Source organism: Budorcas taxicolor, chromosome 11, assembly GCF_023091745.1.
Source record: "Budorcas taxicolor isolate Tak-1 chromosome 11, Takin1.1, whole genome shotgun sequence".
In the NCBI taxonomy this organism is placed as follows: domain Eukaryota; kingdom Metazoa; phylum Chordata; class Mammalia; order Artiodactyla; family Bovidae; genus Budorcas; species Budorcas taxicolor.
This window is the reverse complement of record NC_068920.1, coordinates 147872970-147893103: the sequence shown is the minus strand read 5'-3', so window position 1 is coordinate 147893103 and position 20134 is coordinate 147872970. Positions and strand designations below refer to the sequence as shown.

At 36.6% G+C, this 20134-nt stretch overlaps 1 protein-coding gene across 9 annotated transcripts in view; it reads right to left on the bottom strand.

The window, feature by feature from the left end:
- The window catches only part of KIDINS220 (kinase D interacting substrate 220), a 94028-nt gene that overhangs the window by 33004 nt on the left and 40890 nt on the right, over positions 1–20134 (bottom strand). For all 9 annotated transcript variants that reach the window (XR_008200121.1, XM_052648346.1, XM_052648345.1 and 6 more), the window contains exons 18-22: positions 19458–19598; positions 18414–18657; positions 18165–18253; positions 16546–16690; positions 15707–15869 (exon numbers count right to left, since the gene is read on the bottom strand). Coding sequence is in view for 8 of the 9 variants with exons in the window: in XM_052648346.1 (XP_052504306.1) it covers positions 15707–15869; positions 16546–16690; positions 18165–18253; positions 18414–18657; positions 19458–19598 (782 nt within the window). In the remaining variant the exon portion in view is untranslated. The remainder of the gene's footprint in view (positions 1–15706; positions 15870–16545; positions 16691–18164; positions 18254–18413; positions 18658–19457; positions 19599–20134) is intronic.

Sequence of the window (20134 nt, the reverse complement as noted above, 5' to 3'; positions counted from 1 at the left end):
CCACAGAAAGCATTATAAAGCCTCAGGCATCAACGGTCTCCCAGTAAGTTTAAATGCACTTTCTTTCTGTGCTACCAATCTAGCAGAACTTGTTAACGCCAACGTCAATGTAAGTCAAAAGCACTTTGATTATAAATGACAGTGGTTTCTAGGAAGTCCATATTAATTCCTTGGCAGAAAGTACATAAGCCATTCATATCAATTCCATTCAAAATAAGGTTTTAAATTACATGGAAAAAAATTCTATTTTAAATCAAAATATAAATAGGTTCTAAGATCATCATTATGAAGAAGGTATTATTTACCATATTTTGTCTAAAAGTAGCTGTTTGATAATGTCATTATTTAATCATAAGAGGTTAAAAATTAAGATACATTTTCTTTAAAAATTTAAAAATGGAAAACTCTTCACTGCCTCAGAATCTTATTACTTTGATACCATTTAACTTCCAGTAGATTCTCAAATACTTTCTATCAGTGAGGGCACATTTGTTAAATTCTCTCTGTGCACAGAGCACTCTGGGGATCCTGGAACACAGATGAAACACAGAGACACAAAACCGCCACTCAGCACTGCAGCCAAAGGGTCAGAAACAAAAAAAAAAATGATAAAATTAAGCCCATTACTCTCTGGGGACAATCAAAATCCCCAGAACATGTCAGGAGCTAGCCATGCTCTCCCCTTCCTGGTCTTAACTAGGTTAATTCCTACTCATCCTCTGTCTCTCCACTCAGCTCCCCCTCTTCAGGGAGTCCTCCGTGAAACTACACTGCATTCCTCTATTACAAAGCTCAAACCACATATGCTTCCTTGCATATACATATCACAATCAGAATGTTGTTATTCAAGAGTGAAATAATTTTATTAATGCCTATCTACCCTGCTAAAAGATAAACCCCATTAAAGCTAAAGACGAGTTTGGTTGTGTATTTCGAATGCTTAGCACAGAAGAGCCATCATATCACTTTTGCTTAATAAATAATTTGCAGAGTGAAAAAACTACACATAAAAAAGTATTGCTCCCAAAGAACTCTATTCTTTTAAAGTAAGTTTCACTTTAAGTATCCTTTTTGATTGGAAAAAACCTTGTGCTTGGGAAAGAGTACACTGACCCATTCCTGTTAATTTTTGTACATGGTGTGAAATAAGCATCCAACTTCATTCTTTCGCATGTGGAAATCTAGCTGTTCCAGCACCATTTCTTGTAGACTATTCTTCCCCTCAATGAATGGACTTGGCAACCTTGCTACAGCTTAACTGGCTGTAGATGCTGTGAATTTATTTTACGTGTGGACTCTCAATTCTATTTCATTATGTCTATTCTCATGTCAGTGCCATAGTGTTCTGATGACTACAGCTTTGTAGTAAGTTTTTTTTTTTTTTTAATTTTCGGCTGTGTTCTACAGAATTTGGAACCTTAGCCCCCCGACCAGGGATCAAACCCACTCCCCATGCATTGGAAGGCAGAATCTTAAACACTGGGCCACCAAGGAAGTCCCTGTTGCTGCTGCTGCTGCTAAGTCACTTCAGTCGTGTCTGACTCTGTGCAACCCCATAGACGGCAGCCCACCAGGCTCCCCCGTCCCTGGGATTCTCCAGGCAAGAACACTGGAGTGGGTTGCCATTTCCTTCTCCAATGCATGAAAGGTGAAAGTGAAGTCGCTCAGTCGTATCCGACTCTTCACGACCCCATGGACTGCAGCCCACCAGGCTTCTCCATCCATGAGATTTTCCAGGCAAGAGTAGTGGAGTGGGGTACCACTGCCTTCTCCCAGGAAGTCCCTGTAGTAAGTTCTAAAATCAAGAAAGAGTTCTCCAACTTTATTCCTTTTCAAGATTGTTTTAGCTATTTGGGATCCCTTCCAATTTCATATAGGTCATTCCTGATAGGTCAACTGCTAAAGAATCCACCTGCAATGTGGGAGACCTGGGTTCGATCCCTGGGTTGGGAAGATCCCCTGGAGAAAAGAAAGGCTACCCACTCCAGTATCATGAATCTAAGGATCAGGTTTCAGCTTAAAGAAAAAAAAAAAAAGGTTACTGGAATTTTGAAAGGGATTACACTGAATCTATAGATCACTTTGGGTAATATGGACAATATTTAGTCTTCCTATCCACGAATGTGGCATATCTTTTCATTTCTTCAGAACTACTTTAATTAACCAATGTTTTGTAGTTTTCAGTGTACAAGTCTTTACCTCAATGGGCAAATTTTTTCCTAGATATTCTTCCCAGCACTACAGTAAATACAACTGTTTTCTTAATTTCCTTTCAGATTGTTCATTTCAGGTGTATAAAAACTCTCAGCTAATTTTTGTGCTGATCTGTATCCTGAAACACTGCCAAATTTATCAGTTCTATTAGCTTTCTTGTGAAATTCTTTGGGATTTTCTACATAGAGCACCACGTCATTTGTGACCAGAGGTATTTTCACTTCCTTATTTCCAAATGGATCCATTTACTTCTGTTTCTTGTCTAACTGTGCTAGCCAGAACTTCCAGGATAATGCCGATCAGCAGTGGTGAGAACAGGTGACTTAAGTCAACTGAGATTTCTCTAACAGGTTCTCACAGACTGGGGGCTTAAACAACATTTATTCCTCATGCAGTTTGAGAGCATGATCAGGTTCTGATGAGAACCCTCTCTCTGATTTGCAGCTAGCTCTCTGATTCTTTTTATAATGACATCAATTCCATCATAAGGACTTGCCCCTCATGACCTCACTCAACCTCCCAAAGCTTTCACCTCCAAGTACCATCACACTGGGGGTATTTTGCAGGGGACACATTCTGCCCATAGCAGGAGGCGCCCTTGTCTTATTCCTGTCTTTAGGGGGAAGCTTGCAATTTTGTCATCGCTGAGACTGTTGGCAGTGGGCTGTTGCCTACGTGCCCTTTACCACGCTGAGTAAATTCCCTTCTACTCCTAGTTTTCTGTTTTTATCCCCAAAGGATGTTGTATTTCGTCAGATGCCTTTTGTGCCTCCCTTGAGTATTCTGCAATCCTTTTTATTTCCGTAGAATGAGTGGTAACATCCACAATTTCTGATTTTAGTTAATTCTGTCTTCTCTTTTATTTTTTCCTGTCAATCTAGTGAAAGACTTGTAAATTTTGTTGATGTTTGCAAAGAATTTTCGTTTTCACCAGTTCTCACTAATGCTATTTTATTCTCTTATTTTATTTATTTCCACTCTAATCATTATTACTTCCTTTCTTTGGCTAACTTTGAAATTTTTAAAATTTGCTCCTTTTTTCCTAGTTTCTCAATGTGTAAAGTTGGGCTATTCATAATTTTTCTCCTTTTTAAATATAAGCATTTATAGCTATAAATTTTCCTGAGTGCTGCCTTTGCTGCATCCCATAAATTTAATCACCCCTAAAATTCTCATAAAGAGTATCTTGAAGGACTTCCCTGGTGGGCCAGTGGTTAAGATGCTATGCTTTTACTGCTGAGGGCAGAGCTTCAATCCTTGGTTGGAGGAGCTAAGATCCCACAAGTCGCTCCATGGCACCAAAAATCCTTATAAGGCACTGACTTCATGCATGGGCATTATGTAAAATGTTCTGAGTAAGGTATCCCTTTCTTATATAAAATCTAACAAAAAAAGGTATTTAAATGCTATAAAGAAAGAGAATTTTAAAAATTAGTATTTTATCTATCTCCCAACATCCCATGAAGTATTATTTCAGTTTTCAAAATGAGGAACTTAAGGCTCAGAGAGGTTAAGCAACTGGCCTGACATGGCCTGGCTGTAAGGGGAAGAGCTGGTGGGTGTGTCTGCCGATTCACAAGCCTGTACCCTGCTCCTTGCACTGGCTCATGATTCTTAAATTAATGATTTACATGTTTTTAACTCCTTAAAAATATAAAGTAGAATGCTGTTACATATTAAATTATACACACTGAAGAAGACCAACACATAAGCCTAAGTTGGCTGGTTATATTGGCTTTTTGTTTCAGTTTTTTGCAGTTTTTGAAATAAAGTTTCTCTTCCATCTTTGTGGATGTAGTTAAATTCCTTCACGGTTTTAAAATACAGGCTAGCACTTTTCTGCTAACGAAATTATGCAAACAAGACACTACTACTACTCCACCCCACAGGCCTGAGCACGGAATGCAAAAGCCAGTTAAAAAATAGCAACAATAAAGACATGCTTCAAATGATAGGACCTCGTCAGAGAAGCAGCACCCAACACTTCATCTATTATTAAAAAAAAAATGTGAGCAACTGTTAAATTATATTAATGAGTCACTTAAGAAGTAAAATTCCCAATTAAACTTTCACATTTCTGAATTACATTAATTGAAAATACCCTATCATTGCAAAGCAAGTTTAAAAACCGGTTACCATCTGCATCTACTCATGATTTAGAATTTTCTTGATATTACATTGCCAAAACCGAGTACAGAAACAAATAGATGTGTAAACCAATGCAGAACTGCAACCATCGTCCATACACTTCAATTTTAATAATCTTCAAAACAGCTCATTTTCCCAAATGAATTTATCAGGAAATGTTCTAATTTCAATTAATTTCTATTTATTCTGCTTTATTTATTGGGATTCAGCATAAGACAGAATCTGCAGAAAGGTTTCCACTAGCAGGGGGAAAGCCTGAATCACATAAGTGATCAGATGACAACAAAATGGTGATTTCAAGCTAGAGTAAAGAGAAAACTTCAGCTGAAAGGTTAAGAGAGAGGCAACATATTTCACAACAGGCTCAATGAAAATAGTTATCACTCATAAAAAAGCAAAGCTCATTGTTTTAGATCAAAAGCATATACGATGATATTTTAAAATATTCCAACAAAAGTAAATAAGATCCAATTTTCATAACCTTTTAAGGAACACTGTGAGGTGCTAGAAAGCAATGAGAAAATGTTCATGTTATTTTCGCCTTCAAGAAATCTTAAAAAGTGACTAATCACACAGTGATTTACTGAAAAAATCTGCAATAAAACTTTCAATAACAAGCAGAGAATGAAGGCTCTGCACTCAAAGTCTGCCTATAAATATGTCTAAGGTTAAACCAAAACTTCTATTATATAAGTTATCTTAAAAGTTAAATGTTTAATTAGAATAGAACCCAAGATCTATATTAGTATTTTAATATAGAAATACAAATTTGTAAGAAGATTAATTTAAAACATTCTTCATTCTTCATATCTAACCTTTTCTCAACCTAATGAAAACTACACTATTCAATCAGATAATCATTCATTTGTTTATGATCATAATTCTTGGTGCTTACTAGTGTCCTTTGAAGCCATTCTTTAAATAATAGCAATGAAAGCTGAACTTCAGAGACTAACATATTCATTAAACTCAGTGTCTTTCTTGTTTTTCTGCTATGAAAAAGGGAAAGCAAAATGCATTAGCTCTTATTTCTCAGTCAACCACGTTAACCATGTTTCTGGTGAAATACTGCCCCCTCGTGGACCTTCCGGACATTGCAAACAAAGGCCACATGCTCCAAGGTTTTACATCAGCATCTCACCGTTATCTTAGTATTTCCACTAGGGAGCACCTTCTAAATTAGAAGATCCCCTGGAGGAGGGTATGGCAACGCACTCCAGTATTCTTGCCTGGAGAATCCCACGGACAAAGGAGCCTGGCAGGCTATAGTCCATAGGTCACAAAGAGTCGGACACGACTGAAGCGGCTTAGCATAACACAGCATTTTTATTATATGTTACTTTTGCTTATTCTTACATTTTGAAGCGTCTTAAAAGTATTGCGCTTTGAAATGCCAAAATTACAAACCTCTACTAAAGAAATAATTTCAGGAAAAAATTGATCTCTACCTGATCTCTAATTGAATCTTTTTGACAAATCTGAATCCTTCAATAGTATGTTTTTTAATGTAAATGTGCATAATATTCTTGCTGTACTATAAAATAAACTATAAGTCTGCACAGGTAATGATATTTTTATTTTACATATTAAAAGATATTTTAGAAAACCTGATTTTTAAATAGTTTTCAAATATTTAAATATTTTCAAATATCAAAGCCTTAGTTAACATATTTTAGTTTTTCATGTTAGAAACACACAACTTTGAAACATCTAAAATTCTTTCTCTGTTCCACATTTGTATAAAATACTGAAAACAGCATTATGAGTTTAAATGAGAAAATATTTTAAAAATCAATTTTATCATATTGAAAGCAAAAGAAAAATTATCTAAAAAGCTACCAAGGAAAAAATTACAGCCACTTAGTGTACATAAAAATGGTCTAAAGGCTTAAACACACAGATGTACCAGCTGTGTAAGTGCCAAATATCACAAATGAGTTTTCTTAAGCTTTCCATACAAAACCTACTGCAGTTAGCAGACACAATCAAAACTGAATAAAGCATTGATTTGGGGTTTTACATAAGTTGGTAAGAAGTCTGCCTTTTTTAAACGGAATTAAGATAAATTCCATCCTCTTAAAAAATGTCTGCTATAACATTCCCATTGATACACAATAAATGATTCTAAATATTCATTTGAAAATGAATAAATTATATCTGGAAATAAAAAATAAAATTAGTTCGCTTCTGTCTTTCTAATCTCTCAGACCAGTTGTCTAGCTCTGTAGTCACAGACAGCCTGCTGGCTTCCAGAAATAGGCCTGGGGAAGCTCCAGCAGCTACAGCTGTGTGGTCTTAGGTAACTCCCACTCCCTGCCTCCCAGAGTTATGGGTATTAAATGAAATAATCTAGGTAAATCCATATATTGAGGGCTCAAGTAATAGCACTAGCTAGTGCTTTTATTAGCATGTGCCCAGCATGTAATAAACTCTATAAATATTTAATGAATGAACACAATCAAAACGTTCAGCATAACAAAAACAGAGTACAGCTAAGTCAAAGGGCCTTTTCGAACAATACTGACAACAGCCAGTGAACAGAAACAGAAGTGAGAGGAACTTGTCTAAAAGTGTGCTGATACGAAGCAACTCTAGACTGCAGCATTCATGAAACGATCATGAATGTAAGAAACCCTAGAAATGCAGCTGAACTCACCTACAGGGAAACACCTATGAAAACACTGCTTTGATTTTACTATCACCTGACAAAAGGCAGAATCTACTAGGTGTTAGCTGAAATATGTCATCATTCAATCTTTGTGTTCTAAAAACTCTCTGTGCCTTACCCAGGGATCCACTGTTGTAATAACAAAGGAAAATGTTCACCTACATTTAGAACCAAAGGAGGACTATGGATAGTTTTCAAGATAAAATGTGACTTCTCACTTACCACCTTCCCCCACGCCATGCTTTCCCCAAAGCAAATGTTTCATTATTCTTTCAGAAATACCCACCACCGCCTACTCTATGTCATGAATGTCTAGAAACGAGGAATTTAGCAAGGTTTAACGAAGTTACACTTCATGGAGTTATCAGTCTAGTTCAGGAAACAAATATTAAAGAAACTGCAATGCAACTATCTATTAAAGATACTGAATGTTACTAGGAGCCTGGTAGCGATGATAAAACAAAGAAGTTGCAAAATATATAAATAGGTAAACTCAAAAAACAGTCAAACATGTCTCATTCTGTTTCATTTTTTCTCCAAACAAACGTAGAGATATTTTTCAGGCCTATCAAAATAAACTAAAAAATTCTGACCTTCATCTTTATTTATCTTTAGGAACCTGAGTTTTCCAAGTAATTTCCACATAGACAATGGGTAAAAATAAACAACACACAAGAAATGCATGTTTAACTGTCAACACTACATCTATTTACAGGCATCTTTGTTCACGGTTCTTTGAAGGCTCAATCTTCACATGAAACCTTGCAAATATACTGTTATTTATTTTATCCTGTTAAAATGTGATTTCTGTTTTAGATTGAAATCTTTTTTTTTCAACACAAACCTGCTTAGTTTCCTTTTCTATATGGAGAATCATTTCATGAGCTTGCAAAGAATTTGATGAGGGTTTTTTTTTTTTTTAAGATAAAAAAGAAAGTAGAAAAGAAATAGTGAAGTTGCTCAGTCATGTCCAGCTAGCTCTTTGCGACCCCACAGACTGCAGCCTAACAGGCTCCTCCGTCCATGGAATTTTCCAGGCAAGAGTACTGGAGTGGATTGCCATTTCCTTCTCCAGGGGATCTTCCAAACCCAGGGATCAAACCCCGGTCTCCCACATTACAGACAGATGCTTTACCGTCTGAGCCAATAAAGATATTGATGAAGTATTGAACTCCTGAAAAAAGTGTTTTCATTATACATACATTAAGGGCAAGAATGTTCTGGGAATAAAAATGGAAATAACAATTACACACGAGAAAGTAAATTATTAACTGTGGAATGGTGACAACACCAACACACATCAAAAATACAGAATTTCATTAGGATTCTCAACTACTTACAAGAAACAATAAAAGGACATGCATGAAACAGTATTGGGAATAAATATTTACAGTATCTCAAACCTAAATTAAGGAAAAAATCATCAGTACAAGAATGAACTTCATACCACCAAGAAGATAAGACAATTTCCTTACAAATCTAAACTATCTAGCGTCCAATTTTTTATGTTATTCAGATTCATAACTTCCGTCCATATGAAAAGGAAACAAGCCTGTGCATAATCTGGGCCACGTGATGGGTTGGGGAGGGGTATCAGTAATGACCCAGAACTTGAAGGAAAGAGGAAGGTAGTTGGTGAGAGCGAAGAGAGGTGGGAAGTAACTAGAAGTGATAAAACTAAGCTTATGAAAAGTTTGGCTAAGTATCATCCAACATGATGTTTTATTATGCAAAATGTTTTAAGTACAGAAAAACTACTCCTTGAACAGTTTAAATATACTGAACTTTGGATGAATTTTATAAATTAGATGTCTATAGTGTCTACTCAGCAAATAGTTATTTTAGGGAAATGGAAATGGCCACCATTCTGAAGCTCTCTCAAAACTTACTCAATTGCTCGAAAAAAATCAAGTACAAGAAGTCACCAAAACAAGTACATTATCCTTACCACAACCCTAATTCTGACCACATCATTCTAAGTAAAAGACTGGCTGAGTAGCGTCAAAACAGACATTTGAAGCAGCACCTTCACGGAAGCCATTTAAATTGATCTTTCAAAAACCTCTATCATTGCTTAAAATGCTTAATACTAAAAAATGCCAGAAATAAAGTTTTATACTAAAATATCTCAGTGGGGTCTAAAACTCTGCAATAAAAGTAGACAGAAAATCTTTATCTACAGTTTTTATTTTACTTCTTTTCTTCTTACTAAATGTATGTTAACAAAAAAAACCCTCAAATGATCTAGACAAAAGCTTTTAGCTCAACACATAATTGCAAGAAAATTACAATAATTGTACCAATTAAAATAATCTTGAATGAACAGTATGTCATCTTAATGTTCCAATGGTTTATAGAGGGATCTACTTAATTAGCTGAAATTGCTTTCCAGTGTTAGTATCAAATGTCATTTGTTAAAAGTTGAACAATTTAGAAAATAATTTAACAAAGCAATTTTACCAAACACCAAGAACCAACATTTTCTTTTTCAGCTGAATAAAGCAAGCAGATGTGTCATCAAATTGCTATAAAAATAAATGAGGCTTTTTATGGATTAAAAAAATTTTACTACTAGTGTTAAAAATACTATTTTCTGATTGTTTTTACCAAATCAGATTTCTTTAATAAAATAAATGAATATCAATTATATACTGCTGCTTTCTGTCTGCAATAAATACAACATTTTATTATTCAAATAACAAGCAATAGCACCAAAGAACTCAACTATGGTTAACTAGAACAGTCATCTGAGTTATTCTAACATATTCCAGTATGATTTTTTGATATACTGATCAAACTGTCTCCCTACAGTTTTTCATTTGAGATCTTAAATTAAGTCAATTCCTTAATGAACTCTCAAAGATTCTTACTAAATTGTCTTTTTCTTTCCCTTAGAATAGCTACCAAACAGTATTTGTAAGTATCTGCAGGCATATAAGACACAAGTCATTTCTTTTTTTTAAAAAAAAGACACACATCTCAAAGTCACCCTGCATTCTACCCATTCGTGGATGGCAGGCCCACCAAGAGCTGAAGTCTAAAATAATAGATTAACTTAATTCCAAAGCAAAGGTCTCATTACCTCATTATACCCCCAATATACAAAAGTCTATGTTTATAGCATAGAATATTCTCACTACAAAAATTCACTCCATGCTATTTTTTTTTTTTTATTTTATTTTTTTTTTTATTATTATTATTATTTTTTTTAATTTTAAAATCTTTAATTTTTATGATTAAAAATACACTTTCCCCCAAAACTTTTCTTTGACAAATGTTCTATTTAAAAAACAGGGTGAAATTTTACCATTATTTTAAAACTACAGGTGATAATATATTTTCTTTGGTCTGTATATTTTAACTAATTAAGATGTAAATTTCTGAGAACTTCCTTGAACATTAGGAAGTAGCGTGTAAGCTGAGGCTCAAGTGCTGGAAATTAGTGTGAAAGTTTTAAAAGGGCAAGTAATTAATTAGACCTTTTAAAAGGTCTATTAGCAAAGAACGTTAGTTTTAGCCTGAAAAGCTTTCTATCATCCAGAAAGCAGTGTTTCAGCCCATTACTGATAAAACTTGTTAACTGGCTAATTGTTTGAGCCATCACATTTTTACTTTATTCCAGTTGTTTCAAATGTGTACATTTTACTTTCAATCAGAATATATATTCCTCATATACTTGAGTGATGAGGGACAAAGATATGTTGCATATAATTTACCCTCTAATGGTTTAGAAAAAAACGTGTGTGTGTGTGGGGGGGGGGGTGTGGTAATGGTGTCTTTGTGAATGCTGAAGTATTTAGGTGTGAAATACACTTTCAGATGGTTTGGCAAAAGAAAAGGGTATGTATGTGTGTAGAAACGTGTCTGTAAGTTCCTCAAGGGCATTAGATGCTTTGCACGTTTGTCCCTCTACCCTACCTCCTCAGGCAGCCCCTGGAACACATAAAAGCACAAAGGACACAATCTGAGCCCTAACCTACAGTAAAGACCCACACTAAACACACATCACATGAAGAAAATTAACTAGAATGGGTACACTAATGAAAACTGCACCTTTCGTACCTGCTTGTTCCATACCTTTAGAGGTACTGGCTGATTTTGACATTAGAATCAACCAGTGAATAAAGTGTGGTTTGTGATTCATTCTACCACCACAGAACAAAATAGTAGGGTTTTTTTTTTAGCGCTTTCAAAAGACACATGTATAGATACATAATGATTTTCAATTTGGCATGTGTGAAAAGGTTACTAAAATCACAGGAGTGCACTAAGGAGTACAGCTCTTAGATTCATTTAATTCAAATTATGTCCCTAAGTAAAAATGTTAACAAAGCAACATTTACTGGACAGTCACTGGGGAGAACAAAAGGCATGGGAAAAGGAAAACTTTTTAATAAGAACCAGGTACTTCATCTACACACACATACATACTTTCCTTTTGCCAAACCATCTGAAAGTGTATTGCACACCGAAGTATTTCATCATGAATGTCCCCCAAACACCCTTAGCATACCAAAGGATATTAACATTAACTCAAAAACTCAAATTCCCCAACTGCCCACAAAATGCCCTTCAGTGCTCTACTCTTATGACAGATTCCAAGCACAGCTCACACGCTGCATTTGGGCTGCAGGATCTCTTCAGTCTCCCTCAGCGGCCAATATGGACCCTAAGCCAGTTGCCTTGTAGCGTGTTTCACATCTCAGATTCATCTGGCCGTTTCTTCATAATCAGGATCACAGTAAAACACGGCTGGCAACAGGAGCACATAGGTGATGTGGTACCTTCTACTGCCTTTTGTCTAGAGTCACATGAGCCTGATGCTGAGAAAGACTGAAGGCAAGATGAGAAGAGGGTGGCAGAGGATGGGATAGTTAGAAAGCATCACTGACTTGATGAACATGAATCTGCACAAACTCCAGGAGATAGTGAAGGACAGGGAAGCCTGGAGTGCCCAGTCCATGGGGTTGCGAAGAGTCAAACACAACTCAGCAACTAGACAACAACACAATGCTATGCCTCCCATTACTGATGTCAGACTTGATTATTTGATTAAAACTGGTGACAAGTCTCTCCCAGCAAGGGCATTTCTTCTGTGGTTGCACATAACCTGGGGAGTGACACTTTGAGATCATGTGTGCCTCGTGTTCCCCAACAACCTCCCCCCAGTAGTTTTTGCAACCACTGATGATCTTTGCTTGAATCAATGATTATACTGGGGATTAAAAAATAATAATTTTATTTCACTCATTCCTTCTACATTTATTAGCTGGCATTCTAAAACAAAGAATTATTCCTTGTTTGCTCTCTTCTAAGCATTACTATGGACTCATGGGTTTTTTTTGTTGATATGTTATAATCCATTACTATCATTTTTCTTTGTGAAAATGGGCCCAAGTTTGAAAGGTGCTCCTTCAGACTACGTCCCGTGGCTGTCTGTGCAAACCCTGCTGTCCTCGAACACATCCTTCTCTGGTTTCTGGTACAACAATGCAGACTCCCCTTGAGCTTTCCCTGCCTCTGACCTGGAATCAGCCATTTCTCCAAGGAGTCCAGCTCCAGGTAAGCTCACAGTTTGGGGATATTTTTGCTCCCTTTCGCTGGGCAAAGCAAGGGAAAATCTCATTTTAAATTATGAGTTAATAATTTAACATTTCCCAATCCAATCTGCTTTCCATGCAGGAGACACAGGCAACCTGGGTTCAATCCCTAGGTCAGGAAGATCCCCTGGAGGAAGGAAATGGCAACCCATTCCAATATTCTTGCCTGGGAAATCTCATGGACAGCGATGCTGGAGAAGAATCTTCAAGTCCCCTTGAACTGCAAGGAGATCAAACCAGTCAATCCTAAAGGAAATCAACCCTGAATATTCACTGGAAAGACTGATGCTGAAGCTGAAACTCCAATACTTTGGCCACCTTATGTGAAGATCCGACTCACTGGAAAAGACCTTGATGCTGGGAAAAACTGAAGGCAAAAAGAGAAGGGGGCGACAGAGGGTGAGATGGCTGGATAGCATCACCAACTCAATGGACATGAATCTGAGCAAACTCTAGGAGATAGAAAAAGACAGGGAACCCTGGTACACTGCAGTCCATGAGGTCACAGAGTCAGACATGACTTAGCAACCTAACAACAACAAAATCCAATCTAATACCACAGTACTCTTCCTAATTTTTTCCATCCAATATTGGTATTTCCTTCTCCCACAGAGAAAACACTGGCTTCCAAGAATAGCAATTTATTTATTCATTTACTCTATCTTACAATACATGCAAAAGGACTTCAGGAGTATAATAATACAATTAGAAACAATAAACCTACTAAGTTCAAGACTTCATTGTAGCTAATTTTGTCCTCAGTATATTCTACTAAGAATAAAGAGTCAAGAGAAAACTGAGTTCCAAGGTGTTTGAATTAATATTTTTCTGTGTGGTTATACTATCAATTTCATATATCATTAGCATCAATTCTTCCTGTTTGTATTCAATATTAGGGTTTGTGTTTTTCCATCCTTTTTGAATTAGTTTTTTTAATATATGAAAGGCAAACCATATAAAAATACACATTCAGAGTACATCTCATTCCCCATCTAAGCATCCTCTTCAGGTAAACATTTTTATTACTTTCTGTTTTTTCCTTCCTGTGGGTTTATATTTTCACAAAAAATAATACATATTTACATATTTATATGTAGATGTCCTTACTCCCCCTTTTTTCTTATATAAATAGAGCATGTTATATACTCTCGCATTTTGCAGTTTTCACTTACTAATGTATCCTTAAAATTTCTCCATATCAAATCATAGTTTTTTTTCTCATTTTCTACAGTTAAAAAACACTCTATTATGGTAGATGTGCCATAATTTATTCAACTAATGTTTCTAAAAACATGCAGTTAAGTTATGGTGCTACAGATAAGGTCACAATAAATAACACAATAAATAAATAAGGTCACAATAATGTATAAGTGTTTTATCACTGTGGAGGTGTGTGTTCAGAGTAAATTTCCACAGTGGGATTGCTGGGTGAAAAAGTAAATACATATTTACTTGTTCACCACTGTATCTCCAGTATTGGTGGCAGGGCCCAGCAGACACTTAATAAACTTTTTTTGATTGAACTGAATCATGAATTTTTCTGAGAGCTTTAAAAACCGTTTGATAGTTTTACATCTCTCCTGCTTCTACTTCCTGAGAACACAGACTCTCTCACCAAGTCTCACCCTCTTCATAGAGCATGCATGGGGCCAAGGGTTGAACTCTAAGCGTACAGCCCCTAAAATGTGAAACACTGTCAATGTTTTTGTACTCCTGAGACACAGGAAACTTCTAGGCATCACATTCAATTTATGAAGGTGAAGAGATTGACTTCAGTACTATTTGTACCAAAACCTAAAACTGTGCTCATCCAGCAAATATTCATTATGCAGCACCTGTTACGATGCAAATGTTTATTCATGAAACAAAACAACAGTCTATTACACAACCAAGGAAAACACCAATCATGTATCTCATAATAAAAAGAGGATTTCTAAGCTATCAAAGAGCAGATGCATCCAGTAACACTGCTCTGCAGGCCCCTGGCAGCTGTGGATCACTGCCATCTACTGGAACACCTACTTCACACAGCCCACACAGTTTACAATGATTAATGTAGCATAAATGGAACATATAACCTCAAGAGCTCAAGTGTGTAGACAAATACTACAACCATCCTCTATATTCTAGTATCAGTTATTTACCTAAAAATATTAGATAAAACATGTACGTGAAAAATGGGGATTGGAAAATAATGAAAACCATATGCTGATCAATCTTAAAAGTTTAATATAGAAACTCTACACTGAATGGTTGGTCAGGCTTACCATTTTATTTACATGTTCAAAATAATGCTTCAATCATACTAAGTTTTATACAATTGCATAGCCCCCTTGAATTGCATTTTTTCCTAAGAGATACTTTTATTTAGAGTTATAATTGAAAGCTATGAAGGTATTAAGTATTTTGGTAAACAAAGAGGATTATAATTTTGTTTGTGAATTTGACAAGAAAGTGGTACTCTTAAAACCTGACACACTTGACACTACACTGAGCTTTGACTGTGTGTTTTCCCAGAAAAAAACGTAATCAATTTCTTTTTCAGAAGTAGATTTTTAAAGTACTTCAAATGACTATAAAAGAACAATAAATTTCTTTACTGTTTAGTGCAAAGTACGTTTACCATCCTGTATTCACAGTTACCCAGGTCCTCCAGATACAAAGCTATGAAAACACCTGCACTAATGATTTGGAAAATGTGACCTCCTCAATACGCTATCAAGACACTTGGAATAAAAAATAAAATGGACATTAAACAATGTTTTAAGGTTTGCCTTTTGTATATTTAAATACACAAATTTAATAGGACTATTAATTAAACATCTTTTATCATTAGGTTATACTGAGAAAGAAAGAATCTATCCAAATAAAGCTGTAAATTTTACATGATGGGATATATACCTGTGCTAATACAACTCTGAAATTATAATGGAAGAATTACTAATGAGAATGATTAAACTCAGAACTCTACATTTTATACATATTATTTTGCATTCATTTTGCTTTGTATGCATTTTTTCTTAAGAGTCAACTCAATTTAAAACAAATTTAAATATAAAAAGGTCAGATAAAGTACCTTTCATAGATGGTTTTTAATGTCATTTGATCTGGGATACCCTCAGTCTCTTCCAAATACAATATGAGCCATGAAGTTCTGTACGGCCACTGCTCAGTTAGGTTGATCCAGCTAGCAAGCCTATCCCAGTTGAAACTTATCTGATTGGCTCTCAGTAATCGTCCTTTAAAGAATACAAAAACATTTTAGAATTAATAGGTATGTAACGTTATGTTAAGCCAACCATTCTGTATATTCACAAATAACCAACTTCCACTGTTTTTTAATTTGCCACTTAACTTACACTACAAATTCACACCTGATATTTATATGGCTGCTGGGAGAGGACCAGGGGGATGAGTATAGTTTCAGTTTAATGCAGTGAAATGCATTATGGAGATGGATGGTGGTGAAGGTTACACAAATAGTGGAAGTATTTAATACCACCCAAATGGACCCTGGTTAAGATGGTAAATTTTATGTGCATATCATTTAACACAATAAAAAAAAGAAAAAAATGTAATTTGAAAATTAAAGCAGAATAGCAGCATGTAAAAATCTGAACTTCAACATTTTCAATTATAAATTAATTAGTTATATAAATTAGCATAAAATAATTTTTATACAAAGAGAAAAATTAAACCTGAGGTGAAATTTTTAAATCAAATAAATAACAGTACACAACTGATAGTCGATTTTCACTATCGAAACCAATACTGGTTTTATTAGACACACAGTGCAAAATAAAACTGGTGTTCAGTGGTGTAAACCTATAAACACAGTCCATCCTTTTGTTTCTGGAAGGGAATTGCTCTGTTGATGTTGCACCTTATTGTCTACCACACAACAAGGAAACCCACCTGTCACAGAAACAATGTTGAGCAGTCTCCTCATGGTCTGCGGGCTTATGTCACTGAACCAGTCCTCCGTAACCAGCAGTTTTGTGAGGTCGAAGGACATCTGCCGGGTTATCGTGCGCTGCATCTGCCTTCTTCGGTAAGTGTCCTGAAACGGGGTACCGTCAGTGAGCATGAACCCTCACTTCAACCCTGAGAGCTAGAGGCTCTTTTGAGAAGTTAATACATGTCTATGTCAATAACAAAAACAATCCAAAATTTCAGTCAAAGAGGAAGATGAAATAGTAACAAAGCATTATTATTACTCCCTGAAGTAGCATATGTACCGAACTCTAAAGTATTTCCAGCAAATGCATCAGAGACTATGGTTTAGCTTTGGGTGTACCTGATTTATAGTTGTACAATCAGAGAAAGCCCAATGCCTTGAAAATTATAAATAAGCTGAACTGTATAAAGAAAATTCAATTCGAACTCTTATGGGAGCTCAGTATCTATAGGAACTCTTGTAACAAAGCAAATAACCCCTTGCCCAGATTTAAGGATTCAGCATTTTGATTTTTAGGTTATTTTCAAATGTGACAGTTACCGAAAGGGCACAGCTGCTGTATCCTCACGTCTAGTAAGAATGAAAGGCTCTCTACTGGGCAGGGTGGGTGGGGGTTCCATCCAATCAGGAGAAGCAGGCACAGTGAGGGTGCTTCTCATCTAAGGTCATGAGACAGGGGAACCCAAGGGTCCAGGCTCCCAGGACAGAAATTCTAAATGGGAACTCATAACCCACTCTTCATTTAGAGCTGTCAATTATCCTTGATACATTATTTCTGCATCCATACTTGTACATGGTAAAGGCATAAAATCAAAATACCTGAAGACAGTTTTTAAAATGTAAAATGTCCCAATTAAAGATCTGCAAACTGGGGGCGAGGGGGGGGGGGAGCGGGGAGAGCGGGGTGGGTAGTGAAAAATATCACCAATGATGGCCCGAGTTCGCCATCCATAAGCAGCACTGTTACCATCACTTACCTGCAAAGGTATATCTCCTTTCTTATAATAGCCCCAGTTCTTTACAAAAGGCTCCTGGGATAGGGCAGGGCAGCGAAACTACAGTGTCTCCCAGGAGACAACCAACAGACTGGGAAAGGCACACAAGGTCACTACGTGGGGCTAGAAAAAAAGAGCGCACAGCTCACAAACATTAGGGCAGGAGGCCAGCCAACAGGACAACACAGCAAAGACTGGTTCTCACACCATAAGCCTCTCCCCCTTACAGCTGTGGTGACAATGGCCCCTGGGACAAGCACAACCTGACCTGGGATGAACCCAATGGTTCTCTGTCCCCAGTGACATCATCTAGGCAGCTTTCAAATCTCACTCTCAGAGGTTCTGATTCAACTGGTCTGGAGTGGGACCTGGGCTGAGAGCAGGCTGGGAGAGACCGGGCACTCCTATATAATTTACAGTTATTATGGCTCTAGGTTCAGACATTCCCTGAAAAACCACCAATGATAAAATATACTTTATGAGCTCAATGCAGTATTTATAAAATAAGTAAGCGGCCTTACCTTGGTTTTACTTAAACAGCAGCAATACAAACAAATGGCTCAAAACATACACTATCTTACCCGTCTATTGAGGGCCGTCTTGCTACCAAGTTTTGTCATCTCTCCAAGGCTGTTTTGTGAAACTCTTCTGTCAGCATCTTCCTGCATCCCTAAAAGAGTTTATCAAGAAAGCACCATTTGTCCTGAAACTCTGCTGTAAATGATAGAGTTGTGAAATTCGAACAATACTTTTCAAGGTAAGAGGAGATGCAAAATGAAAACCTGTGGAATCACTTCAAACCCAAAGTACCTGAGGAACTTGATCTTTACCTGCATTATCCGAGCATGGAACATCCCCATTAGTTGTTGAGGTCACAAGAAATTTTCTTGCACTGCTTAGTCCCCGACTGTTGAGGAAAACGGGCAGATGAACAATATTGCGCATATAGTCATGTCCATTGATGTTTGAGTCACGAAGCACACTATTGAGGTTCTGATTAATTGCCTTTATGATAATATGTGGATCACTTGCAAAAATGGCAATGAATGGGCCTTTTGAAAACAAAACTCGGACCTGTGGTAGAAAAAATGTATAATCACAATAAAAAACTTAAAATTATCCAAAGTAATAAAACCTCTCTTCAAAATCTGCATTAGCCTTTGTGACTACATTTTAAAAACAGCATTTCCTTTTCATTCAAATGTTATTCTATGTGAAAACAAATTTTATTGAAGTTTCAATCTGGTTTTTCACCACCTGACAATTTTTCAACATTTGACAGTAATAGAATCTCCGAAGGAAACAACTGGTCCTGTCCTACTTTGAGACACTCAATCTACATAAGAAGTAAGATCCACAAACATGAGAAATACTCATGAAATACTCATGAGCAGACACGATGCACTGTACACGCTGGTCTAGTAAGAGCAATACACATGAGAAACACTCATGAAGTCCTCATGAGCAGACACGGTGAACTGCACACACTGGTCTCTGACCACAGGCACACACCGCTGCTTATACCAGACCTTACAGAAAGCCATGAATCTTTCTTACTTTTTAACAAAAACTCCACAAATTCTGTGGCTTCCCCATCCCTATCTATATTCTAACCATACCATCTGTAGAGAAATTCTAGAGTCACACCCTGGACTTTAGAGACCCCCCTACTCACATTTCCCCTCACACTGCCATTAACCTAAAATTGGTTAAATCTGCTTGGGATGAAACTTCTGCTGTTTCTGCATAAAACACACAGTTGTTTTTATAAAAGAAAAAATAGTATTCAAATTCCACTTGAGATATTCAAGAAGCTGTTCCTCTCAGCTGCCACATATGCGACAGTTACAAGTTTCAAGATGGTTAAGACGTACAGTGTCCAGCATCTGGAGTACTTTGTCCTGCTCACAGGCATCTAGCCCATCGATGATAACCACCAGCCTTGTCTGATTCTGAGTGAAGCTGTCAATGGTTTTTGCCATCCTGGCCATCAATTCCACTTCACACTTAAGAACCTGTGCAAAAGAAAGGATACACTGCACTGAAGATACAAGAAACTTGAGTACCTCTCTTAAAGAGCCTGAAAGTCGCCTACTGGGAGAAAAGAAACCCAAAGTGCTTGCTGCCAGCTGTGGTTCCACTTAGTAGAACTGTACTGAATGCATCACCATTTACAAAGTGCCTTCATCTAAATTAAAGCATTTCTTACAAAGAGGTAGACAATGTCATATCCATTTTAAAAGAACAAACTTGGCTGAAGTGACTTACATGCTAAGATCACATGCTCTGAAGGTCAGAAGACAAATTAGAATGCAAATCCAAATGGTCTACATGCCACACCACAACTGGCTTCCTGATGGCATGTGACCTTGATCAAAGGAAGGGGCTGCGGATAATTGTATAAAGTCCTTTTTACTCTAAAAAGTACATTCCTATCCTCTATGTTTTGGTGGTTCAATTTGTCTCCTCTATCAGGCTGCAGAGCAACCTAAACTATTAGGTAATAACTACCACCTGAAGGATAATCTGCTAACTCTGCTGTTGCTGTTTA